Source organism: Megalobrama amblycephala, linkage group LG17 (assembly GCF_018812025.1).
Source record: "Megalobrama amblycephala isolate DHTTF-2021 linkage group LG17, ASM1881202v1, whole genome shotgun sequence".
Taxonomy (NCBI): Eukaryota; Metazoa; Chordata; class Actinopteri; order Cypriniformes; family Xenocyprididae; genus Megalobrama; species Megalobrama amblycephala.
Genome location: NC_063060.1, coordinates 31,293,316 through 31,315,365, shown reverse-complemented (window position 1 = coordinate 31,315,365; position 22,050 = coordinate 31,293,316). Strand labels below are relative to the sequence as shown.

General features: G+C 36.8%; 1 protein-coding gene across 3 annotated transcripts in view; it reads right to left on the bottom strand.

The window, feature by feature from the left end:
* Nucleotides 1-317: 317 nt before the first annotated feature.
* Nucleotides 318-22,050, bottom strand: part of mast3a (microtubule associated serine/threonine kinase 3a) — a 31,260-nt gene continuing 9,527 nt past the window's right edge. For 2 of the 3 annotated variants that reach the window (XM_048163466.1, XM_048163464.1), the window contains 23 exons: nt 21,564-21,639; nt 18,869-19,023; nt 17,124-17,199; nt 16,730-16,939; nt 14,508-14,609; nt 14,036-14,168; nt 13,843-13,907; nt 11,760-11,845; nt 10,099-10,307; nt 9,838-9,976; nt 9,614-9,746; nt 8,675-8,840; nt 8,316-8,417; nt 7,684-7,806; nt 7,492-7,595; nt 7,204-7,376; nt 6,376-6,494; nt 6,051-6,248; nt 5,561-5,787; nt 5,183-5,305; nt 4,948-5,084; nt 4,686-4,864; nt 318-2,612 (listed from right to left, as the gene is read on the bottom strand). In XM_048163466.1, the coding sequence (XP_048019423.1) occupies nt 1,825-2,612; nt 4,686-4,864; nt 4,948-5,084; nt 5,183-5,305; nt 5,561-5,787; nt 6,051-6,248; nt 6,376-6,494; nt 7,204-7,376; nt 7,492-7,595; nt 7,684-7,806; nt 8,316-8,417; nt 8,675-8,840; nt 9,614-9,746; nt 9,838-9,976; nt 10,099-10,307; nt 11,760-11,845; nt 13,843-13,907; nt 14,036-14,168; nt 14,508-14,609; nt 16,730-16,939; nt 17,124-17,199; nt 18,869-19,023; nt 21,564-21,639 (3,823 nt within the window). In that variant the 3' untranslated portion in view covers nt 318-1,824. The remainder of the gene's footprint in view (nt 2,613-4,685; nt 4,865-4,947; nt 5,085-5,182; nt 5,306-5,560; nt 5,788-6,050; nt 6,249-6,375; nt 6,495-7,203; nt 7,377-7,491; nt 7,596-7,683; nt 7,807-8,315; nt 8,418-8,674; nt 8,841-9,613; nt 9,747-9,837; nt 9,977-10,098; nt 10,308-11,759; nt 11,846-13,842; nt 13,908-14,035; nt 14,169-14,507; nt 14,610-16,729; nt 16,940-17,123; nt 17,200-18,868; nt 19,024-21,563; nt 21,640-22,050) is intronic. The other variant, XM_048163465.1, reaches the window with a different exon arrangement.

Here is a 22,050-nt window from a genome sequence, read left to right as displayed (position 1 = left end):
TTAGCATTAGAATGATTTCTGAAGGATCATGTGAAGACTGGTGTAGTGGCTGTTCAGCTTTAAAAAACATATATGTAAAAAGTAACTTAAATTCTAATAATATTTCACACTATAACAGTTTTTGCTTTGTTTTTGATCAAGTGCAGCTTGGTGAGCATAAGGAACTTATTCAAAAAACATGGAAAAAAATCGTACAGACCCCAAACTTTTGAACGCTTGTGTATTTTGATCAGTCCTGGAGGCAGGCAATAGATATACCACAGAGGTTTAGTAGAAAACCCATTGACAGTCACAACAGGAAAGGCACTGAAATATGATTATCAGCAATTATGTACACATTTAATCACTGTTAAACCCAAACTTTACAAATACAGTTGAGGGTGAGTGGATTAGTTAGTCTAGGATCATTTTGAATCCCTTAAATCAGGTTGTGAAAATAACAAAATACACTACACAGAACTTCTACTTTATATATATATAAAAAGAACAGTACCATACAAAGAAAATGAAGGTAGCATGTCAACTTGAGGAAATAGTGCCACATTAATCTGATACAGAAGAAGAGAAAGACAGACAAGTCAGACTGGGAGTGCAAGTTATCATTCACAAATATCTGAACTTCATCTTCTGTCGCTTTAGTTCTGATTAATGAATCAGGAAGCAATCCAGTTTAAGCAAACTATTACATAGAAAGCTCATGTTACAATTAACTGAATGATTTCTGCCATTTCTTTCCAAACAAACAAGTAGATGACAACACTGCAGAAGGCAGATTAAAACTATGGCATTTATATAGCGTAGTCACAAAAACAAAGCCATATAGTCGTGGTGTGAATTCAAGAGAAAAGACATTTCCACAAGTCAGACTACAAAACACTGACAGAAAACCACCATTCGTTAAAGGTTACATAGGTCAAATGATTTCAGTTTTACAACACTGCTACACCATATACCAGATCCAAAATATTGTAAATAAAACGTTATCACCAAATTAGTTTACATAAGCCAATTTGTTCTTTCCAAATAATGAGAACAAGTACGATCAGGTAAACATGATGCACTACAATGCAAACATTGGCTGAATGGCTTCTTAAAATTCATTACTTAGGTGCTGAAATATTATTGGGTATGATCGACAGAACACAAGATTCATTTCTTGTACATCCAAGTTTGACAAAATGGCAGTCAACTAAATTTTGTTGACCAATTAGACATTATATGATACTGATATTTATGAGATATGAGAATGAAAAAAAAACAGCAGTAACTGAACCTCAGCAGGACCACATATGTGCAAATTCTCAGAAAGCGATCCTACTGTATGACCTTTCTATTCCCGTCTTGTATAAAAGAAAATGTAATAAATAAAGTCTTTCAAAATCTACAAAAGTTCGCTGTGCCACCTGGTCAAACAAATTTTAAGGGATGGTCCACTCATATATGAAAAATTCTGTCATCATTTACTCGCGTCATGGCATCCCAAACCTGTATGACTTTCTTCTGTGAAGCTTCAACAGTTTTTGGAAGTCAGAGAGGTCCAAAACAACACAGACAATTTTCCAAAGATCTTCTTTTATGTCCCAGAAAAGAAAGAAAATCATACAGGCTTGGAGCAACATGAGGTTGAGTAAACAATGACAGAATTTCCATTTTTGGATGACCTATCCCTTTAAAAGACAGTTTTGCAGGTGAATAACTTCTAACTTATGAATAAATGATACTAAACAAACACTTTGAACCCCTGTCTTTTCTCTGATTATGAATCAAATGATCATGGAAGCACCCGTACATCTGAGTCTCACAGTTTTCTGGAGATATCTAAGGCTAACACTCATCCTCCCGTTTCTTCTGTTCTTTTAGCTTGGATCCAAGCTCATCGGTCTTCCTCGCTGAAGTTTCTGAGCTTCCCTCAGTCTGCGCTGAGCTGATCCATGCCACTTTGAAACGTGGATGAGATGGCACTGGTGTAGATGTTGCAACCTTTTTGTCATCAGAGTCATCAAAGCTGACTTCTTGAACGGCTTCCTGCTTTTTAAACGAATCTCGTCTTTCAGACAAGTTTAGCTTCCTCATAACCACACCACCGGAGTCCCTCACTCGTTGACCAGCCAGGTACAACCCTTGTCTAGCATGGTCACCAACACACACAAAACCTGAGGCGATGTCACTAGTTTGTGACTCAAGCCCCTCAGCCTCACACTGAGAAACCTCCACAGTGTGTCTTCGAGTGGAGAAGGCCTTTTTGTCTCCGGAGAGCCTCTCAGACGACTGAACTCTGTTCAGCAGTGGCGAACGGGGCGATTCTGCACTGCGGGGACACACCGTCTGTCTCACGATGGTTGGTGGGGACATCATCTTATTATGAAACGAGTGGAGGCTTTTAGGAACTCCAGCGAGGGAAGATGGAGAACACTGTGGAGACAGAGGCTGCGAGGAGGGATTGCAGGCGAGGGGAGAGGGGGGAATACTGTTGCTGGACTTGCAGCGGCCCGATTTGCTATAGCGAAGGCCAATCTTAGATCCCAAAACGTGAAGAGAACTTGGTCGACTTTGAGGGATGGGTGAATTTGGAGAGCTTGAGCAGGGTGAGGAACTCTGTGGAGAGTTTGAATCTGTGGAGAAAGTACAAGCAATGCCAAATCAATCACATACAGTTTTTCTTTATTTTTATTTATCAGTAGATGAATGTAAAGGCAATTTACATTTTGGTGCTCTAATGCTCCACCAATAAACTTTCAAACAGTGGAAAAATCGTATAAAATTTTATATATAGCCTGCACTACCTTTCAAAAGTTTGGGGTCTTTAAAGGGTTAGTTCACCCAAAAATGAAAATTCTGTCTTTTTTTACTCACCCTCATGTCGTTCCACACCTGTAAGACCTTCGTTAATCTTTGGAACACAAATTAAGATATTTTTGTTGAAATCCGATGGCTCCGTGAGGCCTCCATAGGGAGCAATGACACTTCCTCTCTCAAGATCCATAAAGGTACTAAAAACATATTTAAATCGGTTCATGTGAGTACAGTGGTTCAATATTAATATTATAAAGCGACGAGAATATTTTTGGTGCGCCAAAAAAATAAAATAACGACTTATTTAGTGATGGCCGATTTCAAAACACTTTTTCGTGAAGCATCGGAGCACAAATGAATCAGTGTATCGAATCATGATTCGGATCGTGTGTCAAACTGCCAAACAGCTGAAATCACGTGACTTTGGCGCTCCGATCAGCTGATTCAACACACTGATTCATTTATGCTCCGAATCTTCCTGAAGCAACATTTTGAAATCGGCCATCACTAAATAAGTCGTTATTTTGTTTTTTTGGCGCACCAAAAATATTCTCATCGCTTTATAATATTAATATTGAACCACTGAACGAACATGAACTGATTTAGATGTGTTTTTAGTACCTTTATGGATCTTCCTTTATGGAAGTGTCATTGCTCCCTATGGAGGCCTCACGGAGCCATCGGATTTCAACTAAAATATCTTAATTTGTGTTCCAAAGATTAACGAAGGTCTTACGGGTGTGGAACGGCATGAGGGTGAGTAATAAATGACAGAAATTTCATTTTTGGGTGAACTAACCCTTTAACGATTTTTTAATGTTTTTGAATGAAGTCTCACCAAGGATTCATTTATATGATCAAAAAATTGTATGACTGTGAAACTGTTTTCTATTTGAATATATTTTAAAATGCAATTTATTTCAGTGATGGCAAAGCTGAACTTTTAGCAGCCATTTTGTTCAGCAGTCTTTAGTGTCACATGATCCTTCAGAAATCATTCTGCTGATTTGGTGCTCAAGAAACATTTTTATTATTATCATCATCATCATAAGAAAATTATAGATGTCTTTAGTCACTTTTGATCAATTAAATGTGTCCTTGATAAATAAAAGCATTCATTTATTAAAAAAAAAAAAACTGAAACCTTTTGAACTGTAGTATAGGTCAATGACACATACAAGTGTCCATGATTAGGAGGAAGTCTTAAAAATCTAGCTTAAAACATGTGCCAAGATCTTATAAATGTACTTTTTGTATTAATATTGGTTTCATTTGGATTTGAAAAACTGAAATGTGAAATGTAAAGTGGTGTAACCAAGTATAAAATAATTATGTTTTACCTTAAACCTTGAACAGTACAAAACGGTTTTGAAACAGATTTTTCAAGGTAAAAAGTATTTTTAAACAAATATCATGTATTTTTAATTCAAATGTGTCAAAGTTTTAGGGCAGTCACACCACATGACATTTTACAACCTGAATTAACCTTTTATTGTCATAATGAAGGTCAAATGATTTGATATTTAAGAGACTCATTGACTTTGACAGTCACTTTATTTCACTAAATATGTGACAGACACATATTTTCTTTATTGAAACCCATTTGGTGAAGTGTCCTCTTTATGTTGTGACTTTGAGCCCGGTCGTAACAAGGGTCTGCAGGGGTCTTCTCTATGATATCAGTGAGCAGACACGTTTTTCAAATATTAATTGGCAGTGAAGCAGTTTGTTTAATATTTTCTTAAGAAATAATAATAAAAAAGAATCATGCCAAACTAATTTTTTCAAGAATTTGATTCGTTGAATGAAGCGTTTTTCTTTGAGGCGTAACTAATTACAAGCCGTAGCATATAAAGGCTGTATTTGACAGTGAGAGACAGACTGAGTCATACCACATGACAGGTCCGGAGCTGGGCTTCTGCAAGGGGTGTTGGGCCCAGGAGACAGACTCGGAGTTGGAGAGTCAGACAGGCTGTCGTTAGGCGAGTGCTGAAAACCCGCTGAAAAACTGCGACTGTTCTGAATCCCTGGACTGTGTTTGGGCAGCTTCTTCAAAAGGCTACGCCGTTTGCTAGAAAAATTATGATATAAAGTTATAATATTTTAGGTCTCAATGGGTTATAACCAGAAGACACAACAAAACATCTTTCCAACCTGTCTTGACCCTCTTTCCGTTTGCTCTTTTTACTGCGTCGTGCCATCTTCCCCTTTGAGCTGGTCTTTCTCGCAGGTCCAGTTTTAATGGACGTATTCTCAAGAGGAGTCGTCTGCAGAGTCACTTTACTGCCACTCTTCAAGCAGAAAATTAAGAAATCAAGCATCTATTCCCATCCTTTTTTTCAAAAGCGTATGGGCCGCCTTCAATTCCAGATCTATTTGAGAATCTCACCTTGAGCAGAAGCTCCACCACATCCGTGTGCACCAGACCCTGGATACACTCTCCATTCACATGAGTGATGAGATCACCAGCCCTCAGCCCGGCCTCATGAGCAGGGCTGTAGTCTTCAACGCTCTAGATAAATGGTAACATAAAAGCACATTTAAATAGGTCAAACCAATAAAAACTATACACACAAAATGCACCATTGGAGAAGCACTAATTATATATCAAAAATGTTTTGGCCAATGATTTTAGCCCTCCCAAACCGTTTCGGCCGAAACTGAAAATTCATTTTCAGTTGAATATTTTCCATTGCCAAAATGTTGGTGCATTCCTAGTTGTTGATGGAATAAAATGGAATGATTCACGCTGCACTATAATACCCACCCAGACCATGTGGTGCACCGTGTAGACATCTGTGTTGCCCATGTAGACCCGAATGGCACGGAGTGCAAAGCCATACTTCCTCCCAGAGCTGTGGATGACCACAGGAGGACGAAGACTGCTTACGCTGAGAGAGAGGTCACGGTTGGGGGAAGAGTCCCGAGATGAAGGGTTGGATGAGAGGGAGTGTGAGGACATGGGGCTTGTCTGGAGCCCACCAGGGATGTCATCTATGGCGATAAAGGTTCAAATATAAAATAAACGCCTCATAATATCTGCAATATCCACATTAACTAACTAAATATCTATTTATGTCAAGTAATGTTTTGCTTTCATCTTCTTCAATAAGCTCTCTGTTCCTCTCAACTGTTCATTGTTCTCTTGAAATCACCTGCTTCACTTGTTTATTGTTTAAGTCACATGAATTTCAGTTGCCTACAATGTGATCGTATCACATGATGGTACATCATCTACACATCTGAGCTCCCTGTACCTGCTGTGACGATGAGGGAAAGGCCAGACACGGATGCAGACTTGGGGACTTTGCATGTGTAAGGAGATCGTGGCTTCTCAGGGGTCTCATGCTGGAGCCCGATGCGACGTGGACCCTTCTGGTCCCTGCGATTAGTAGGTCTTGTTCCAGTGGAATTGCTACGCAGACGAATTCGCTGGAGATTTGAGACAAGACCTTCTAGAAGGAAACAAATATATAAGAAAACTTGAAATTGAGATGGAAGCTTTTACAGACTGACAAATACACAAGCCGTTCATTAATTTCACCTAATGTTAGATTAAAATATGCATTAATAAATTGTTACCCTCATCCTCAGGAAAGGCAAAGTGGGGCATGGCCTCCAGGCTCTGAGTGCTGTTTAAAATTAGAGGACTACTGCCCCTCTCAGGCTGAGATGAACTGGATGATGCTCTCGGCCTCGGACTGAGTGAGAAGAGATATAGCAAACTTTGACTTTAAGCAAATAAACAGCATTTTTAACATGACAACATTTAAAAAATGACATGATTATACAATAAATACCTTTATTTTAATTATGTCAGCTTTATTTTAATCAACAAAAATGTTTTTAATTGTTGTGTGTGAAGTTGGGATGTCACTCAACAGATATGTCGGTGATTGGCTACAATGATCAATGCTTCAAAAACATGCCGTCTATCAGAAGATCCCACATGTATCCGCTGATAGACGCCTGCTTTCAAACGCTCCTGTCTGTGAAGAGCGTCAAAGATGTCTATTTACAACATGTTTTTGAAGCGTTGATCATTGTAGCCAGTCACAAACATATCTGTTGAGCCCGTGAACACAAGAATGCTACGGGGAAATGCTGGTATCGTCACATTTTTTAAATTTGGTACCGAAGTCATACTTTTGACAGCCCTAATATGAAGTTCAGTCTTCAATTTGAAGATTAAAACTTTTTCATCAAGAAAAACAGACTTCTATCTTCTAATTCCATTGTGATAAATAAACCTGAAGTAAAGCGCATTGCATTGTTAGTATTACACTATTCCTTGCAAGTTCATTCAGGTACTCTATACATACCCGATATTTCTGCAACATCCAAACAATATACTGCAGAAATAGTATGTCCTGTGTCAGTAACCCATTCCATACACAGCTGTGTGCTCACCTCCACCTGTGGGCATCCTTCCTGTCGCTACTCGCAAGCTGTCTGGGGGTTTCTATTGGAGAAAGCACTGAATGACCATCCCACCGGTCCTCCTTCTCCTCACTGCAGCTCCGCTCAGAGGAGGACAGGCTCAAGTTAGAGGGAGAAGCCAGCTGCTCGGAGCTACTGTACACCTGATTTACATGACAAAAACAAGTCATGATCTGTGTTAAATGTTCAGTCTGCCATGAGAACAAAATAAAACTGACTGACAGGCATCACTAAAAGATACTGCTGTGCACATTTCACCTTGCTGAAGCGATGCGAGCACGAAGAGAACTTAATCTCCTGATAAGATTCATCATCGTTTGTCTCATCATCCTCCTCAGAGTGGTGGTAGCGGTCAGAGCGTGCTGGACAGCAGATGAACAGAAGCTTCAGTTGCATCTTCATACATTTATGATTCAGTAGATGTCATAAAAGAGCAAGGGAGCCACCTACTGTCGAAGTAGCTTGTGTCGTCTTCAGTTTCAAGCTGTGGAATGAACTCTGCTTTTTGCCTTAGCAGTCCACTCCAGTCCAGACCATGGAAGAAGACGTGATGTTTGACCTCTGCTGCCCCTCCTGTAGGTCATACCACGCATGATTCAATGCAGCTTTTTAAGTTTATTAACAGCAGTGTTGTTATTGTTAACTAAAACTATTAAGAATTGTTGTACACTAAAATAAAATAAAATATAAATATCAGATGAAAAACTCAAACTTATTAACAACATTTCTAGTTTAAGTATAAGTTAAAGTAATAAAATTACTAAAACTAAAAAATATAAAGCTATATAGAAGTATTTTGTTTAAAAAAAAAATACAAAAGCACACAACAAAATTACTAAAATTACTAAACTTAAAAATTGAACTATAATTAAAACTAGATAAAAAAGTTTGTAGACAAACTTTAAGTTGGCTTGAAAAAGCCTAGCCAGAAAGTTTGAAGTAGTTTTAAAAGCTTGAAGCTAAAGTCATTTCAAATAAAAGAAAATGTAAAATAATAATAAATACTATAATACTATATAAATAATAATAAATTATCGCTGCTAAACAGGCATTTATTAGGGCTAAAATGGAAAAACACCAACCTGTTCCCAAACGCTCCAAGGGACTTTGTCTCAGCAGTTTTGTGATTAGGTCTTGAGACTCAGCAGGTAATGCATCATCACCCTCAGGCCACTCGATTTCATCTATGGAGTAACAAGGATACAAAGATATGGATAAAAGGATACAAGGATACGGACAAACACAAACAACATGAACTGGAGGATTGCAAGGAGGTTACGTTACGTACTGGCCCATGTCAAAAGTGCCCACCCCCAAGTGTCTATGATATTCTGATCCCTCTGCAATGTAGGAAAATGGGAGCTTTTCCCCACTTGTTTAATCATTCACCAGGCAGAAATTATATCAATCATAATTTAACAATTTAGGGATCAATCCTTACCACTGACCACCTGGCCAAAGAGCTCTTCTGGCGTGTCTCCAAAGAACGGCACACAGCCCACCAGGAATTCATACAGGATAATGCCCATGGCCCACCAATCCACAGGTTTCCCATAACCTTGCCTCAGAATCACCTCAGGTGCAATGTACTCTGGAGTGCCACAGACCTAGAAAACAACAGATGAAAATGTTGTCATCATTTCTTTCCTCCGTGAACCACAAAAGGAGACTGGAAAAAAAGAAAGTCTAAGCGACCCTTTATCATGAAACAAAAGAGAATGTTAACTTTCACTGGTACTGTAACAGTAAAAAATACCATAAAAATGGATAAAAACCATAAAAATAATGACACATGGGCTATGTTTCAGGTCTTCAGAAGCCATTGGATAGTTTGTGTGGAAAAACATCACTAATTTAAGTTTTTATTCACACAAAATTGTCTTCTTCATCGGCATAACTTATATTTAAACTTGGCATGTGAGAACATGTCGCACCATCTTGTGAGCGACCAGAACATTGCAAATTTGAATGTATTTGATCACAAATACAGCCATAGGAAATATTACAGAATTAGTAAATAATGACTTGCTCTCAAATCTCATTTTTTAATGCCGTTTTGTCCTTTCTGGAACTTGGCAGTAAAAAACTAAAATTAAATAAATAAAATTAAATATATTTTACAAATACAATGCCATTATTCCCCCTTTTTTTAAGTAATTTTCCTCCCTTTTTTCCAGCTGTTTTTCCCTTTATTGTCTTTGCAGTAAAATAATGCATGGATAGGTGCTGCTTGGACATTTTGTTGAAAAGAAAATTTATGGGAGAAAGAAAAAAATATGGGGTATAAATTACTCAAACAAACGAAGACAAAAATCTAGTCTTTTAATGTGAACATTTAAAACTCTTAACACTTAAAAACTGCATTTATAGGTAGACTGACCTGTTTATCAATGAACTCTCTTGTGTCTTTCTCCATGTGCTCCTCATACAGGTTTGTGGTCATGTTCATTAAACCGATTTTAGACAAACCAAAGTCAGTGAGTTTAATGTGCCCCATTGATGTAATGAGTAGGCTGAAGACAGGAAATAAACAGTGTGAATGCAATATTCGCAGGATGTGGAGTCACAAGTAACTGCAGTATTGCACCATCGAGCAGCTCTTACTTGTCAGGTTTGAGATCCCTGTGCACGATGCCATAATTATGAAGATATTCTAGTGCCAGAACTGTCTCTGCAAAGTACATTCTGGTCATATCAACTGGCAAGGGACCCATATTCTTCAGCAAATTTGCACAGTCTCCACCTGCAAAAATAATTTCATATTAAAACATTACAGCTGCAGACTCACGAGAAATGATGCATGTGTGTCTCATAAGATTAGACTAAGAAACACATTTGCAACAACGCATCACTCTTCTGACTCACCCTCCACATACTCCATGACCATGCACAAGTGCCGTCTTGTCTCAAAGGAGCAGAACATGCTGACCACAAAAGGATTCTCTGCAAACGTCAGGATGTCCCGTTCCACAAACACCTGCTGGATCTGGTTCCTCAGGATCAAGTTCTGCCGGTTGATCTTCTTCATGGCAAACCGCTGCCGTGTCCCACGGTGCCTCACCAGGTACACAGCCCTGCGAGTCAACACTCAAATCAGTATCAACGCTGACAGATATTCTTAAAGCTGGAACACTCTACACAACTTTTAAAATCTCAACACATTTAAAATCAGACACATGTTGACTTTGTAAATGGTTGAAGAGTAAAACTGGGCATCAATACAACAAACTGTTAATATTTGCTAGGAAAACATGACAAATTAAAACAATGTGATCTAAAATCAGCTCCAAAATATCTAACATGTCTTTTTTCCTCCAAGGGGATGGACTCAATCTGAATCTAAAAAAAATCTGTAATAGTCTGTGCCCTTCATACATTATACGAATTTCTGCAAAATCTGTCAACTCAACGGCCCAAAATCTGCAGACTTGCTCTGACTTTTGGCAACTAGTGTTGACTCATCCAGACTGCAAACTGAGACGAAGATTAGGGATGCGCCAGTATCGGCTCAGATACTGTCGTTTTTGCTGGATCAGGTATCGACAGTCAACACAGTCAAACTCTCTCCAAGATGATTCAATGTTCCTATTATTATACTTGATCTATAGATGAACATCTATGGATTTGCATAAAATGACTTTATCTTGCTGGAGTTTATTGCCGTTTCTAAATCATGCTACTTTCTCCCAGGTCTCTTTTAGATCATTCTGCACATGGGATGCGCATAAATGCTTTGCGCTGCTCTGTATTGGAACATTTCATATTATAATACTTTTGTGCAATGAAAGATTCTTAATAACCTTTCATGTTCTGTCCTATCTATCATATGTTTCTGCCTCATTAAAAAGCTGAGCTAAAAATTTAAAAGAAATGTCGGTAATACTTTACAATAAGGTTCATTTGTTAACATTAGTTTATGTATTAACATGAACTAACCATGAGCAATACTTTTGTTACTGTATTTGTTAGTTTTTGTTAACGTTAGTTAATAAAAATACAGCAGTTCATTATTTGTTTATGTTAGTTCACAGTGCATTAACTAATGTCTCATACATGACAAAGCCATGAGTCATGAGTCATGAATGAAAGAGTCAGCCTGACTCCTCCTGTTTATTTTGAATGTCTTCCAAGCTAGTGAAGATACTGGTTTATTTACAGTTGTTGCACTGGTGCACAATTATTTAATAAATAATTCACTACCATTGTGTCTGTTTGTTATTTTGTTTTACAAAGTTAGGAAAGTACTGTTTAAGTCAAGCCTGATGCCTTGCACAAAAGGATGATTCCAGTATCAGTATTCAGTGCTGTTTTTTTGTTTTGTTTAATTTTTTAATTTTAGTATCGGATCAGTAACTCTGTACCAGCCAATACTGAATCCCAGGTATCAGAGGCGAAATAGGCGGATCCGAAAATCCCTAGCGAAAATCTAGGCAAAAGTTGTGTAGTGTATTCCAGCCTGTAGTCAACTGTGACTACAAAACAGGCGATTTCTTCTCTGAAGATAACAGCAATAAGTGTGAGCTCACCCATAAGCCCCATTGCTGATGAGCTTTATGGTCTCAAAATCTCTTTCCAGAGGTTTTCTTCGAGGTGTCGTGGTTCCAGGACGATTCTGGGGCACAAAACACAAAAAAACCTCTCAAGAACAGAACAAGACAACATCTATTTGATTGTAAATCAAAAGTCACAAGTTATCAGGAAGTGGTCTAGATCCACTAATTATTTCTCAATAAATAAATAAGAATCTTAAACTGCTGGGGGTTTTCCTGCAAGTAACAGATAAGCTGTATTAACACTGAAATTTGAAGCAACATATATGTAGTGTACACTACAGTTCCAAAGTTTGGGGGTAGGGGCTTATGCATCACAGTTTCCACAAATATATTAAGCAGCACAACTGTTTTCAACATTGATAATTATAAGAAATGTTTCTTCAGCACCAAATCAGCATATTCTTTCTGAAGGATCATGTGACACTAAAGGCTAGAGTACTGATGCTGAAAATTCAGCTTTGCCATCATATGAATAAATTACATTTTAAAATAGAGCAACACAGTTATTTTAAAGGTGCCCTAGAATCAAAAATTGAATTTACCTTGGCATAGTTGAATAACAAGAGTTCAGTACATGGAAATGACATACAGTGAGTTTCAAACACTGTTGTTTCCTCCTTCTTGTGTAAATCTCATTTGTTTAAAAGACCGCCGAAAAACAGGCAAATCTCAACATAACACCGACTGTTACGTAACAGTCGGGATCATTGATATGTACGCCCCCAATATTTGCATATGCCAGCTCATGTTCAAGGCATTAGACAAGGGCAGCCAGTATTAACGTCTGGATCTGTGCACAGCTGAATCAACAGACTAGGTAAGCAAGCAAGAACAATAGCGAAAAATGGCAGATTGAGCTACAATAACTGACATGATCCATGATTACTTGATATTTTTAGTGATATTTGTAAATTGTCTTTCTAAATGTTTCGTTAGCATGTTGCTAATGTACTTTTAAATGTGGTTAAAGTTACCATCGTTTCTTACTGTATTCACGGAGCCAAGAGAGTCATCACTATTTTCATTTTTAAACACTTGCAGTCTGTATAATTCATAAACACAACTTCATTCTTTATAAATCTCTCAACAGTGTGTAATGTTAGCTTTAGCCACGGAGCACCATCAAACTCATTCAGAATCAAATGTAAACATCCAAATAAATACTCCAAAGCATGCATGCAGCATGCATGACGAACATCTTGTAAAGATCCATTTTGAGGGTTATATTAGCTGTGTGAACTTTGTAAATGCACTGTATTATAGTCGAGAGCTCGGGGGGGGCAGGGAGTGCGCGATTTAAAGGGGCCGCAGCCTGAATCGGTGCATAGTTAATGATGCCCTAAAATAGGCAGTTAAAAAAATTAATTAAAAAAAATCTATGGGGTATTTTGAGCTGAAACTTCACAGACACATTAAGGGGACACCTTAGACTTATATTACATCTTGTAAAAACTGGTTCTAGGGCACCTTTAAATAGTAATAATATTTCACAAGATTACTGTTCTGTTTCACAGTTTGTTTGTTTTTATCAAATAAATGCAGTCTTGGTGAGCATAAAATTAAAATAAATTTAATACAAAATTTTTTAAGTATAATTAAAATAACCCCTAACTTTTGAATGGTAGAATATATCAGATTTTACAGCTTTAAATTTGACTCATCCAATCTCAATTATAATGTATTACTGTTGCGAGACCTTTTTTTTTTTATCTCAAGTGTTGCACAATGTGAAGCTGTTTTGATGCCAGACTTATTCATTTGATACGACATGTTAGCAAGTAAATGCAAATGAGAGAAAATCAAATTGCCTGAAGTAATCAAAGGTTAATCCAAAAATAGTCATTACTACATGAATTTGCACCAACATTCCTGCAATATACATTGGTTATTTCATTTCACAACTATACATAATTCTGACTTAAAATTATGATTGCTTGGACTGTGGTTAGGAATTAAATTTAGAGACTGGACCTCATGGAAAGAAAAGTATGAGACCTCCAGCAGTGTAGAGAAACAGTGAGCCACTTTTATGTCAAGCCTTGGTTTATTTTCTTACCTCTGCAGTGTCGTCCAGTTCTCTGCTTGGGCTGCCTGAGTTATTGTGCTCAAGCTGCACCATTTCTGAACCCAAAGACAAGACAAAAATTGTCAATCACTTGTTTGCCTAAAGCTATTATTTAATTAACTTTTACAACATAGACAAAAACACATCATTTAAGGGTGGGGTGCTAGATAAATCATAAATATACCCTCCAGGGGGTCTCGAGTGAGACCCAGTTGGCTGATGATATATCGGGGGATATCAGTCTTGATCCCCTGGCCAACTTTTGCATGGCCTTCTGCAACTTCAAGACGTTGATAAAACTCCTCAGGATCAAACTCCTGTTGGTTAATAGAAAAATAGTATGTCAGCATTACATAAATGGCATTAGAATGAGTCCCAGTTTTCACACAATAATTAATTACAAATGTAGATTACTAGGGCACAGGCGGTTTTCAACATGATCTAGAACTCTGCTGGTCAAAAAAATCTATTTAAAACCTCATGATCTGCTGAGATTTTGTTCCTAGAGACCCCAATCTTATTATTAAAGAAAAAACAAAGACAAAATTACTACTTATTTAATAAAAATGTGATTTTTACAATTAAAATACTAAAAAAAAAAAAAAAACTATAAGACCCAAAACAGAAGAGAATCTCAGTGTTAATCATCATTTTACCAGACATTCCAGAAGTCTTGCTGGCCTGGAAATAATGATGAGAATCTTCTTCACGAGTTTGGCAATAACAGTCACTTCCTCACTCTCAGAGCGCTCATATGCCTATGGTTAAAAAAACACGCACAAGGCCAATATAAATAAAGCACAAAACAACCTACATTTTGCATGACATTTGGTAGATGTTAAAATGAGGCAAATTCAGTTCTCAAAATGGTAAAAGTTACAGAAATAAGCCTCTTGATTCACTGTGAGAGGACAGAGAGAAGTAATAATGGAACAAGACCATAAAAACCCCTTAAGCTCCAAATGACATTTAAGTCATTTAAAGGGATAGTTCACCCAAGAATTACAACCCCGTATGACAGCATTTTTTCTGTGCAACCCAAAATAAAAATATGAAGAATTTTCACGCAGCTCTTTTCCATAGAACAGTTTGTGACGACGTCATTTATTTAAAAGATATAAACACAAAAAACAACCATATGTGAGCAACTTGGAAATGTAAATCGAATTTGTTGCACCACGACCTGTTTCCCCTTGCTTAATTTGATCAGCCTCTTCCCTTCGTTTGCTATTCATGACTTTAGAAGCATGAAGCAAAAGCTCCTCGGGGAGACAAAACAGTCTCTCACTTGCCCTAATTAACCATCCTTCCCTCCACAGTGCCGACATAACTGCTTGGGCACATACACTATAGATGACTGGTGTGCAAACAGCCCTCTTAATGTCTTTCCAGAAAAAATGCACATGACAACAGCAGCTTGGTATGAGGAATGAAAGGTGCCAGTTTATTTTAAAACAAACACACACAAACATGATGTGCCTGTATAGATGCAACATAGGTTCGTCTCCACAAAGGAAAATACCACAGTGTTCCTGTACAGCAGTTCAATGAATGTCATTTTCAGAGGGAATATGACAGGAACAGTGCTTATTAAAAGAATAACTCAGGACTTCAGGGGTCTTATGTCTGGAGCCATGAGACTCTCAGTCAGTAATCATTTAGTAATAATACTGCTCTTATAAAGGAGACAGGCTGTGGCAGTATTACTGATTCAGCTGATGGTTGGAAAGAGAGAATTTAACCCCTCAGTATGAACTACAGCATGGTCATGTTAGTGCAAACTAAAGATGACAAATGTGGGTCGATACTGAAAAAACAGTAATATATAGAGTACAGAAAGAAGGCTGCTTTTGAACACATTCATGATATGGGCACATGCTCTATAAAGAGAGTATGTGAAGAGCACTTACATGGTCAAAAGGCCAGCCTTGGCAAGGCCTTAACATAAGTACAGTTTGGCCTAAGTGCAAGGTAAACGGGTAGTTCAAAAAAACAAACAAACAAAAAACCTTTGAAAAATGTCAAAATCTTTCTATTAGTTTAAAAAGGGTTAGTTCACCCAAAAATGAAAATTCTGTCATTAATTACTTACCCTCATGTCATTGCAAACCTGTTGTGTTCATCTTCAGAACACAAATTAAGATATTTTTGATGAAACGAAGATCTTACAAAGGGGTGAGTAATTAATGATAGCATTTTCATTTTTGGGTGAATTAACCCTTTCAAATACCATTCACAAGTTTGGGGTCAGTAAAATATTTTAATATTTAAAAAAAAAGTCTTGTAAAGGCTGCATTTAATTGATCCAAGATGCATTACAAACCAGTATTATATTAAAATATTATTACAGTTTAAAGTAACTGTTTTCTATTTTAATATATTTTGAAATGTAATTTATTCCTGTGATGGCAAAGCAGAATTTTCAGCAGCTGTTACTACAGTCTTCAGTGTCACATGGTGCTCAAGAAACAAGTCTTGTTATCAGTGTTGAAACAGCTGCTTAATATTTTTGTTCTGTGATTTATTTTTTTTTCAGGATTCTTTGATAAATAGAAAGTTCAAAAGATTATTTGAAATAGGTATCTTCTGTAATTATAAATGTCTTTGCTGTCAGTTTTGATCAATTTAATGCATCCTTGCTGAATCAAAATATTAATTTGCAAAGATATGAACGGTAGTGTACTGCATCGTTTTAATATAATTATTTACATTAATACTTAGCATAAAGTATTCAAGAATTGTGAAATTTTACTAGCATCGAAACTAAAATCGAGTACTGAAATTCTGGTCTTTTGTGACATTGCAAACTATGGATCTATACAAACTACTTTTTTTTCAGATGCAAATATCAACATAATGAATCTGGCATGTTTTATACCTCATGTAGAAAATTGTCTAATTTTTCCTGAAGCTCCACAAAGTAGCGGGATGCGATAAGCCCCTTTCTGGACTTCTCCAAACAGTCTCGGACAAGCTCGACCAGCTGGTGTTGAATGAAGCCCAGCACTCCATCAGCAAGGGGAGGAGCGCTGTCTGGGGAATAGTCTGCAATCACTGCCAGCAAACGCCCCTCCATCTGAGCCGTGGCCTGGAAGAGTGATAAAATGCTGTGAGACTGCGTAGGTGACAATTGTCATTTGTTTTGTTTAGACCAACCAGGCCCTCAATTTTCCCACAACCACAATTTAAACAAAGTAAACAACATGTGATGACATGACGTGGCATCCACGTCCATGATGAAAAACAAAATTTAAATGTCAGAGCTCAATTACCTTTGGAAACCGTTCTTTGTAGACGTGATTCATCATCACAATCTCGTTATCAAAGGAGCCACATGTCCGCCCAGGACTACAAAACAATTTTGTACAAACAAATAACATTAAAGCAATAGTTTACCTCACAATAAAAAATTCTGTCTTGATTTACTCATTTCATTTCAAACCCTGTATGACTTTCTTCAGTGGAACAAGCTTATTTTACACTGAAACATCATAAAAGAATCATAAAGGTTCTCTGTATGACTTGCACACTAATAATGTTATTGATAACTAAAACTATTAAAGGTGCTAAAGAGGATGTTTTGTTTTATACATTTTTGCAATATTACTTGAAACTGTCTTTACTAACTGATAAAAGACTATTTATTAGGTGCACTGAAAGGAATAAAATTAATATACATCATCTGTGCACAAGGTAGGGCCTTAAAAACATCAGCCAATCGTTTACGCGATCATCGCGTAAACGATTGGCTCTCTGGCTTGTCAATCACTGCCATGACGTTCCTTGTGAGAGACGTGCGCGGATTGGCTCTCTGGCTTGTCAATCACTGCCATGACGTTCCTTGTGAGAGACGAGCGCGGCTGCACGCTCCAGTAACTTTCCACACTCCACAGGCGCTGCATGCAATGTTTTTGTCAGGAGACAGGAATAACAACTGCAGATTATGAGTTACCTGCGGTGAGTCCAACATAATGAATCCACTAACACCATACAGCGAATGCCGGTGGTAAACACTCGTGTTTTCCAATACTCGTTCCCTCGAAAGGAGGGGGGGTTGTTCTTACGCATGCGCTCATTTCAAAAACTCAGTAACAGTCTTTGGTTTCTCAGTCGACGAAAAGATCCTCTTTATCACCTTTAAAAATAGTTTTCAGCAATTTAAATAAAACTGAAATAACAAATATTAGATGAAAGCATTAAGCTTAGAAAAACTTAAAATAATGAAAATAACTGACTAAAATATGTTTAAGCTGAAGTACTAAAAATGAAATAAAAAAAGCTAAATACAATGAAAAAAGCTAAAAATTGAAATGAAAACTGAAAATATAAAATTAAAGCTAATTCAAAATATTAATAAATACTATAATAGTATATAAACAATACTAAAATAAAGCTGCAGTGCAATATATTTGAGGTCTCCGGGGACCTTATGATAACTTTGTGTGAGAAAAAGATTTATAACACTTTTATGGTGATTTTGCCTCCTTTTTTAAAGCTTAAAAAAGCTTCAGTCCCCCTTCATTATAATTATTATTATTATATATTATTATTATTTCCCTTCAAATTGTGTTTCTCAAAAGAGAGTAAACAATTCAGGTCTGAAAGGACATGAAGGGGAGTAAATGAAATATTTACTAAAGTAAACTCACTAAAGTAGTGTAATTTTAGTTGGGTTATATTTTTTTAATTTCTTACAGGTTAGGACAATTTTGTCCAGGTTAGGACAATTGTATAAAACATCAAATCTGTACAGATTGTTATACTAATCAGATTGTTAAGCATTAGCTAATTAAAAAACAGTGTTTGAAAACTTTTTCCCTGCCCTGGCACATACAAGCCAAACTAATCCTTCATTCTATTTCATTTGGTATCAAAAGATTCAGAAGTTACAAATGGGATTTCACATTTACTATGCAAGCAAACATTTTTCACCAGCTTTCTCTCTATGAAAATGTTGCATTTCACATATTAGCTGAATTTCTCTCAATCCTGTTTTTTCTCTACAACAAGCAGAGACCTAAGACTCCGTGAGCGAGCACGGAAGGGAGAGGGCTGTCCATCCTCATCTGCCACACTCTCTGAACTCCTGAAATGTTTGAAGAGGCGATGGAGGTCATCTGGGGTGGGCTGGGAGGGCAGCTGGTGCAGGAGCTCCTGTGAGGAGGAGGAAGACTAGTGCAGAAGAAAAAGAGACAGAAACTCAGACAACAAATCACATTAACATGTGCCTGTTGTGTCACCCTAACATTATGGATGTGTAAAAATGTAACAACAGTTGTTGAGCAATGAATATACAACAGTCTGCATAGCAAGGTGGGGCACATATGCTCAGATTGCATGAAACACAAGTGGTGAGCATCTGACAATCTAAAGTTGCTTATTAGTCTGTGCAATTATGCAAGACAACTATAGGACGTGGCACTTTCCACTCTAGTTTGCAGATGGTACAGACGTTAATTCAAGACTAAGCGTAAACTGAAATCTTGGGAAAGGAGAATGATAGAGGAGCACATGACAGAACCAGTGCTCGAAGGAGGAAACCAGAGGAGCTTCACAGCTTCCCTCTGAATAAAGTCTTCACTGACACTGGCTCAATAGGACATTGTTTAAACACGACTGACCTCATCGCATGAGCCATGAATGGCCATATAAAAATTCAAAACAGAGAAAGGGGCTATTTTTCAAATGATTTCCTTGAAAATAAATCTACAAATTACAGTATGAATTACAGAGAATTACCAAAAATGACAAGCCTGTAGTTTAATAACTACAGGTCAAATAAAAAAATGACATGAATAATTCAATTTTCATGAATTCCAAAGGTGTTTTAATGGCAAGAACAGGGTAATCAGTTAAAATATGTAAATAAAATTACTAAACATATTTAAAAGGATATAAAGAATACCGATTACTACTATGATTTCAACAAATAAATGTATCTAAAGCCCAGGCGGTCTCAAAGTGTGGACCACAAACAACTTGTATAATGCATTAAATACAGGTTTTTAAAGACTTATTTCTCATGTCTGTGCTACAGGTGTTCGCTGTGTTTTGGTTCATTTTTGTGATGTGCTCCAGAAAGAAGTTCACAGAGGCCGAGACGAAAAAAAGCGCACCCTGTTTGTTTTCTTTACTTTACAAAAGGACCTTTTTTTGTTATTTTGAATGTACACAAAAATAGACCCTTTACAGTTTTGAATAATGTCTTAAGCCAAGGACACACTTAATGATTGTAAGGCCGATTATGAATGTAATTTGATACTTACGACTGATCATGCCCAAACGCACCAGATTCAGAGCAAGTTGCGTTCAGTCGGTGTTTAAATTCAGTGTCTAAGTATTTAAATCTGCTTCAGTCGAAGGAAACAGTCTTTGTGTGTTGAGCTCAGTCTTAGAGTGCTTTAGTTAGTCATTAAGTGTGTCCCCGGCTTTACTTTTTTCATCTGTACGACCATAGGTGATGTAGTATTTTAAGTTGTTTCCGCTGCTATAAAGGAAAAAAATCCAAGTGATCGCGCCAGCACCTTACGCACAAACAAACACACACAGTTCTAGCATTGCAAACACATTTTTTGCACAAGTGAAGGATGCTGTTTTACATAGATGGTGGGACACAAGAGAAGTACAAAGCCTTGAGCCTTGTTTACATAATAAATTATAGTTTAGTATCCAAATACATGCAAATATGGAAACATTTGGATTCATACCAAATTAGAGAGGAGCCCAATGCCGGTTTCAGTTTTGCTTTAAATATATTTATTTAGGCTTTAAAATAGGCTAAATATTCTTTGTAATGAATGCCACTATAATGTATGTTTATTTTATAGGCTACTTATATTTTTCATTCTAATTTTTTTACTGAATACCGTTAAATTTAAAGAATTTGTTGTAGAGTGAGGGGAACTAAAATACATGTTTATAGTGTTTGTAAACATTACATTTTATTTACTGGTACTTTACATTATTTTTTAATGTAGGCCTAATAATAAAATGTGACTGATACACCGATGTGATTTATCTTTGTTTTGTTTGCTTTTTCCTCAACAACTTTTGTTTGGTGTGACTTTTTTCCATAAAATAAGGTAGATTATAAAATTGTACTGTATTATTAAAAAGTGCATATTTACAGATGGGGACCATTTGTGCCAACAAAACAAGCATACTGTGTTCATTACTCCCACCCACATTATCTTTGGGTTTAATCACTGTTATAATTATAAGGGGGTCCTTGGAAAATGTTTTAGCCCATAAGAGGTCCCTGGCCCCAAAAAGTTAAAAAGTTTTAGAACCCCTGATCTAGCCAATTAAACATTTCAGAGCATGAGGAAAAATATATCCATTACTTTTTTTCAAGCTTGAAAATCACAATTTTTCAATTCCCTGCTATTTCAAGCTGACTCTGTACATGAATACTTTAACACTGTAAAGTTCATCAATATTAATGAGAAAATCTAGCATGCTGTGTACTTTCAGTCTCTTTTCCAACTGGCTGTACTAGTACTGCCATTAAATTGCACTCCAAAAGCAGAAGCAGCAGCAAAAAAAAAAAAAAAAGCATATAGATAACACATTGAATACATGATAGGTTAAAACACATTTGCTCTGTGTATAGTTTGATTATAGAAAAACACTGCAGATGAACTGGATTGATGGCTAAAGAAAAGAAAAACAAAGAGGGTTTTTTTCAGAATAATTGAGAGAGGCCCACTCACTGAAACAGCAGAACTGGGTGGATTGGTTCCATATCCAGACGAAACAGACGCCACGGACCACCTTCGTGTGTCCGGTCTAAAATTGGACGGAAGACACATTTATATTCAGGTAAGGAGTCTCCATTTATTCAGTATGGATCAAAATGCTGGTTATTTTAATGGCTACACAACAGAGTATATTCAACCAGCAACAAATGACAGTGTGGTCCTTTATATACATATACATTACCATTCAAATGTTTTGAGGTCGCAAGATTTTTTTTTATGTTTTTGAAAGAAGTCTCTAATGCTCACCAAGGCTGCATTTATTTGATCAAAAATATAGTAAAAACAGTAATATTGTGAAATAATACCATTATTTACAATTTAAAAGAACTGTTTTCTATTTGAATTTATCTTAAAATGTAATTTATTCCTCTGATGGCAAAGCTGAATTTTCAGCATCATAACTCTAGTCTTCAGTGTCACATGATCCTTCAGAAATCAT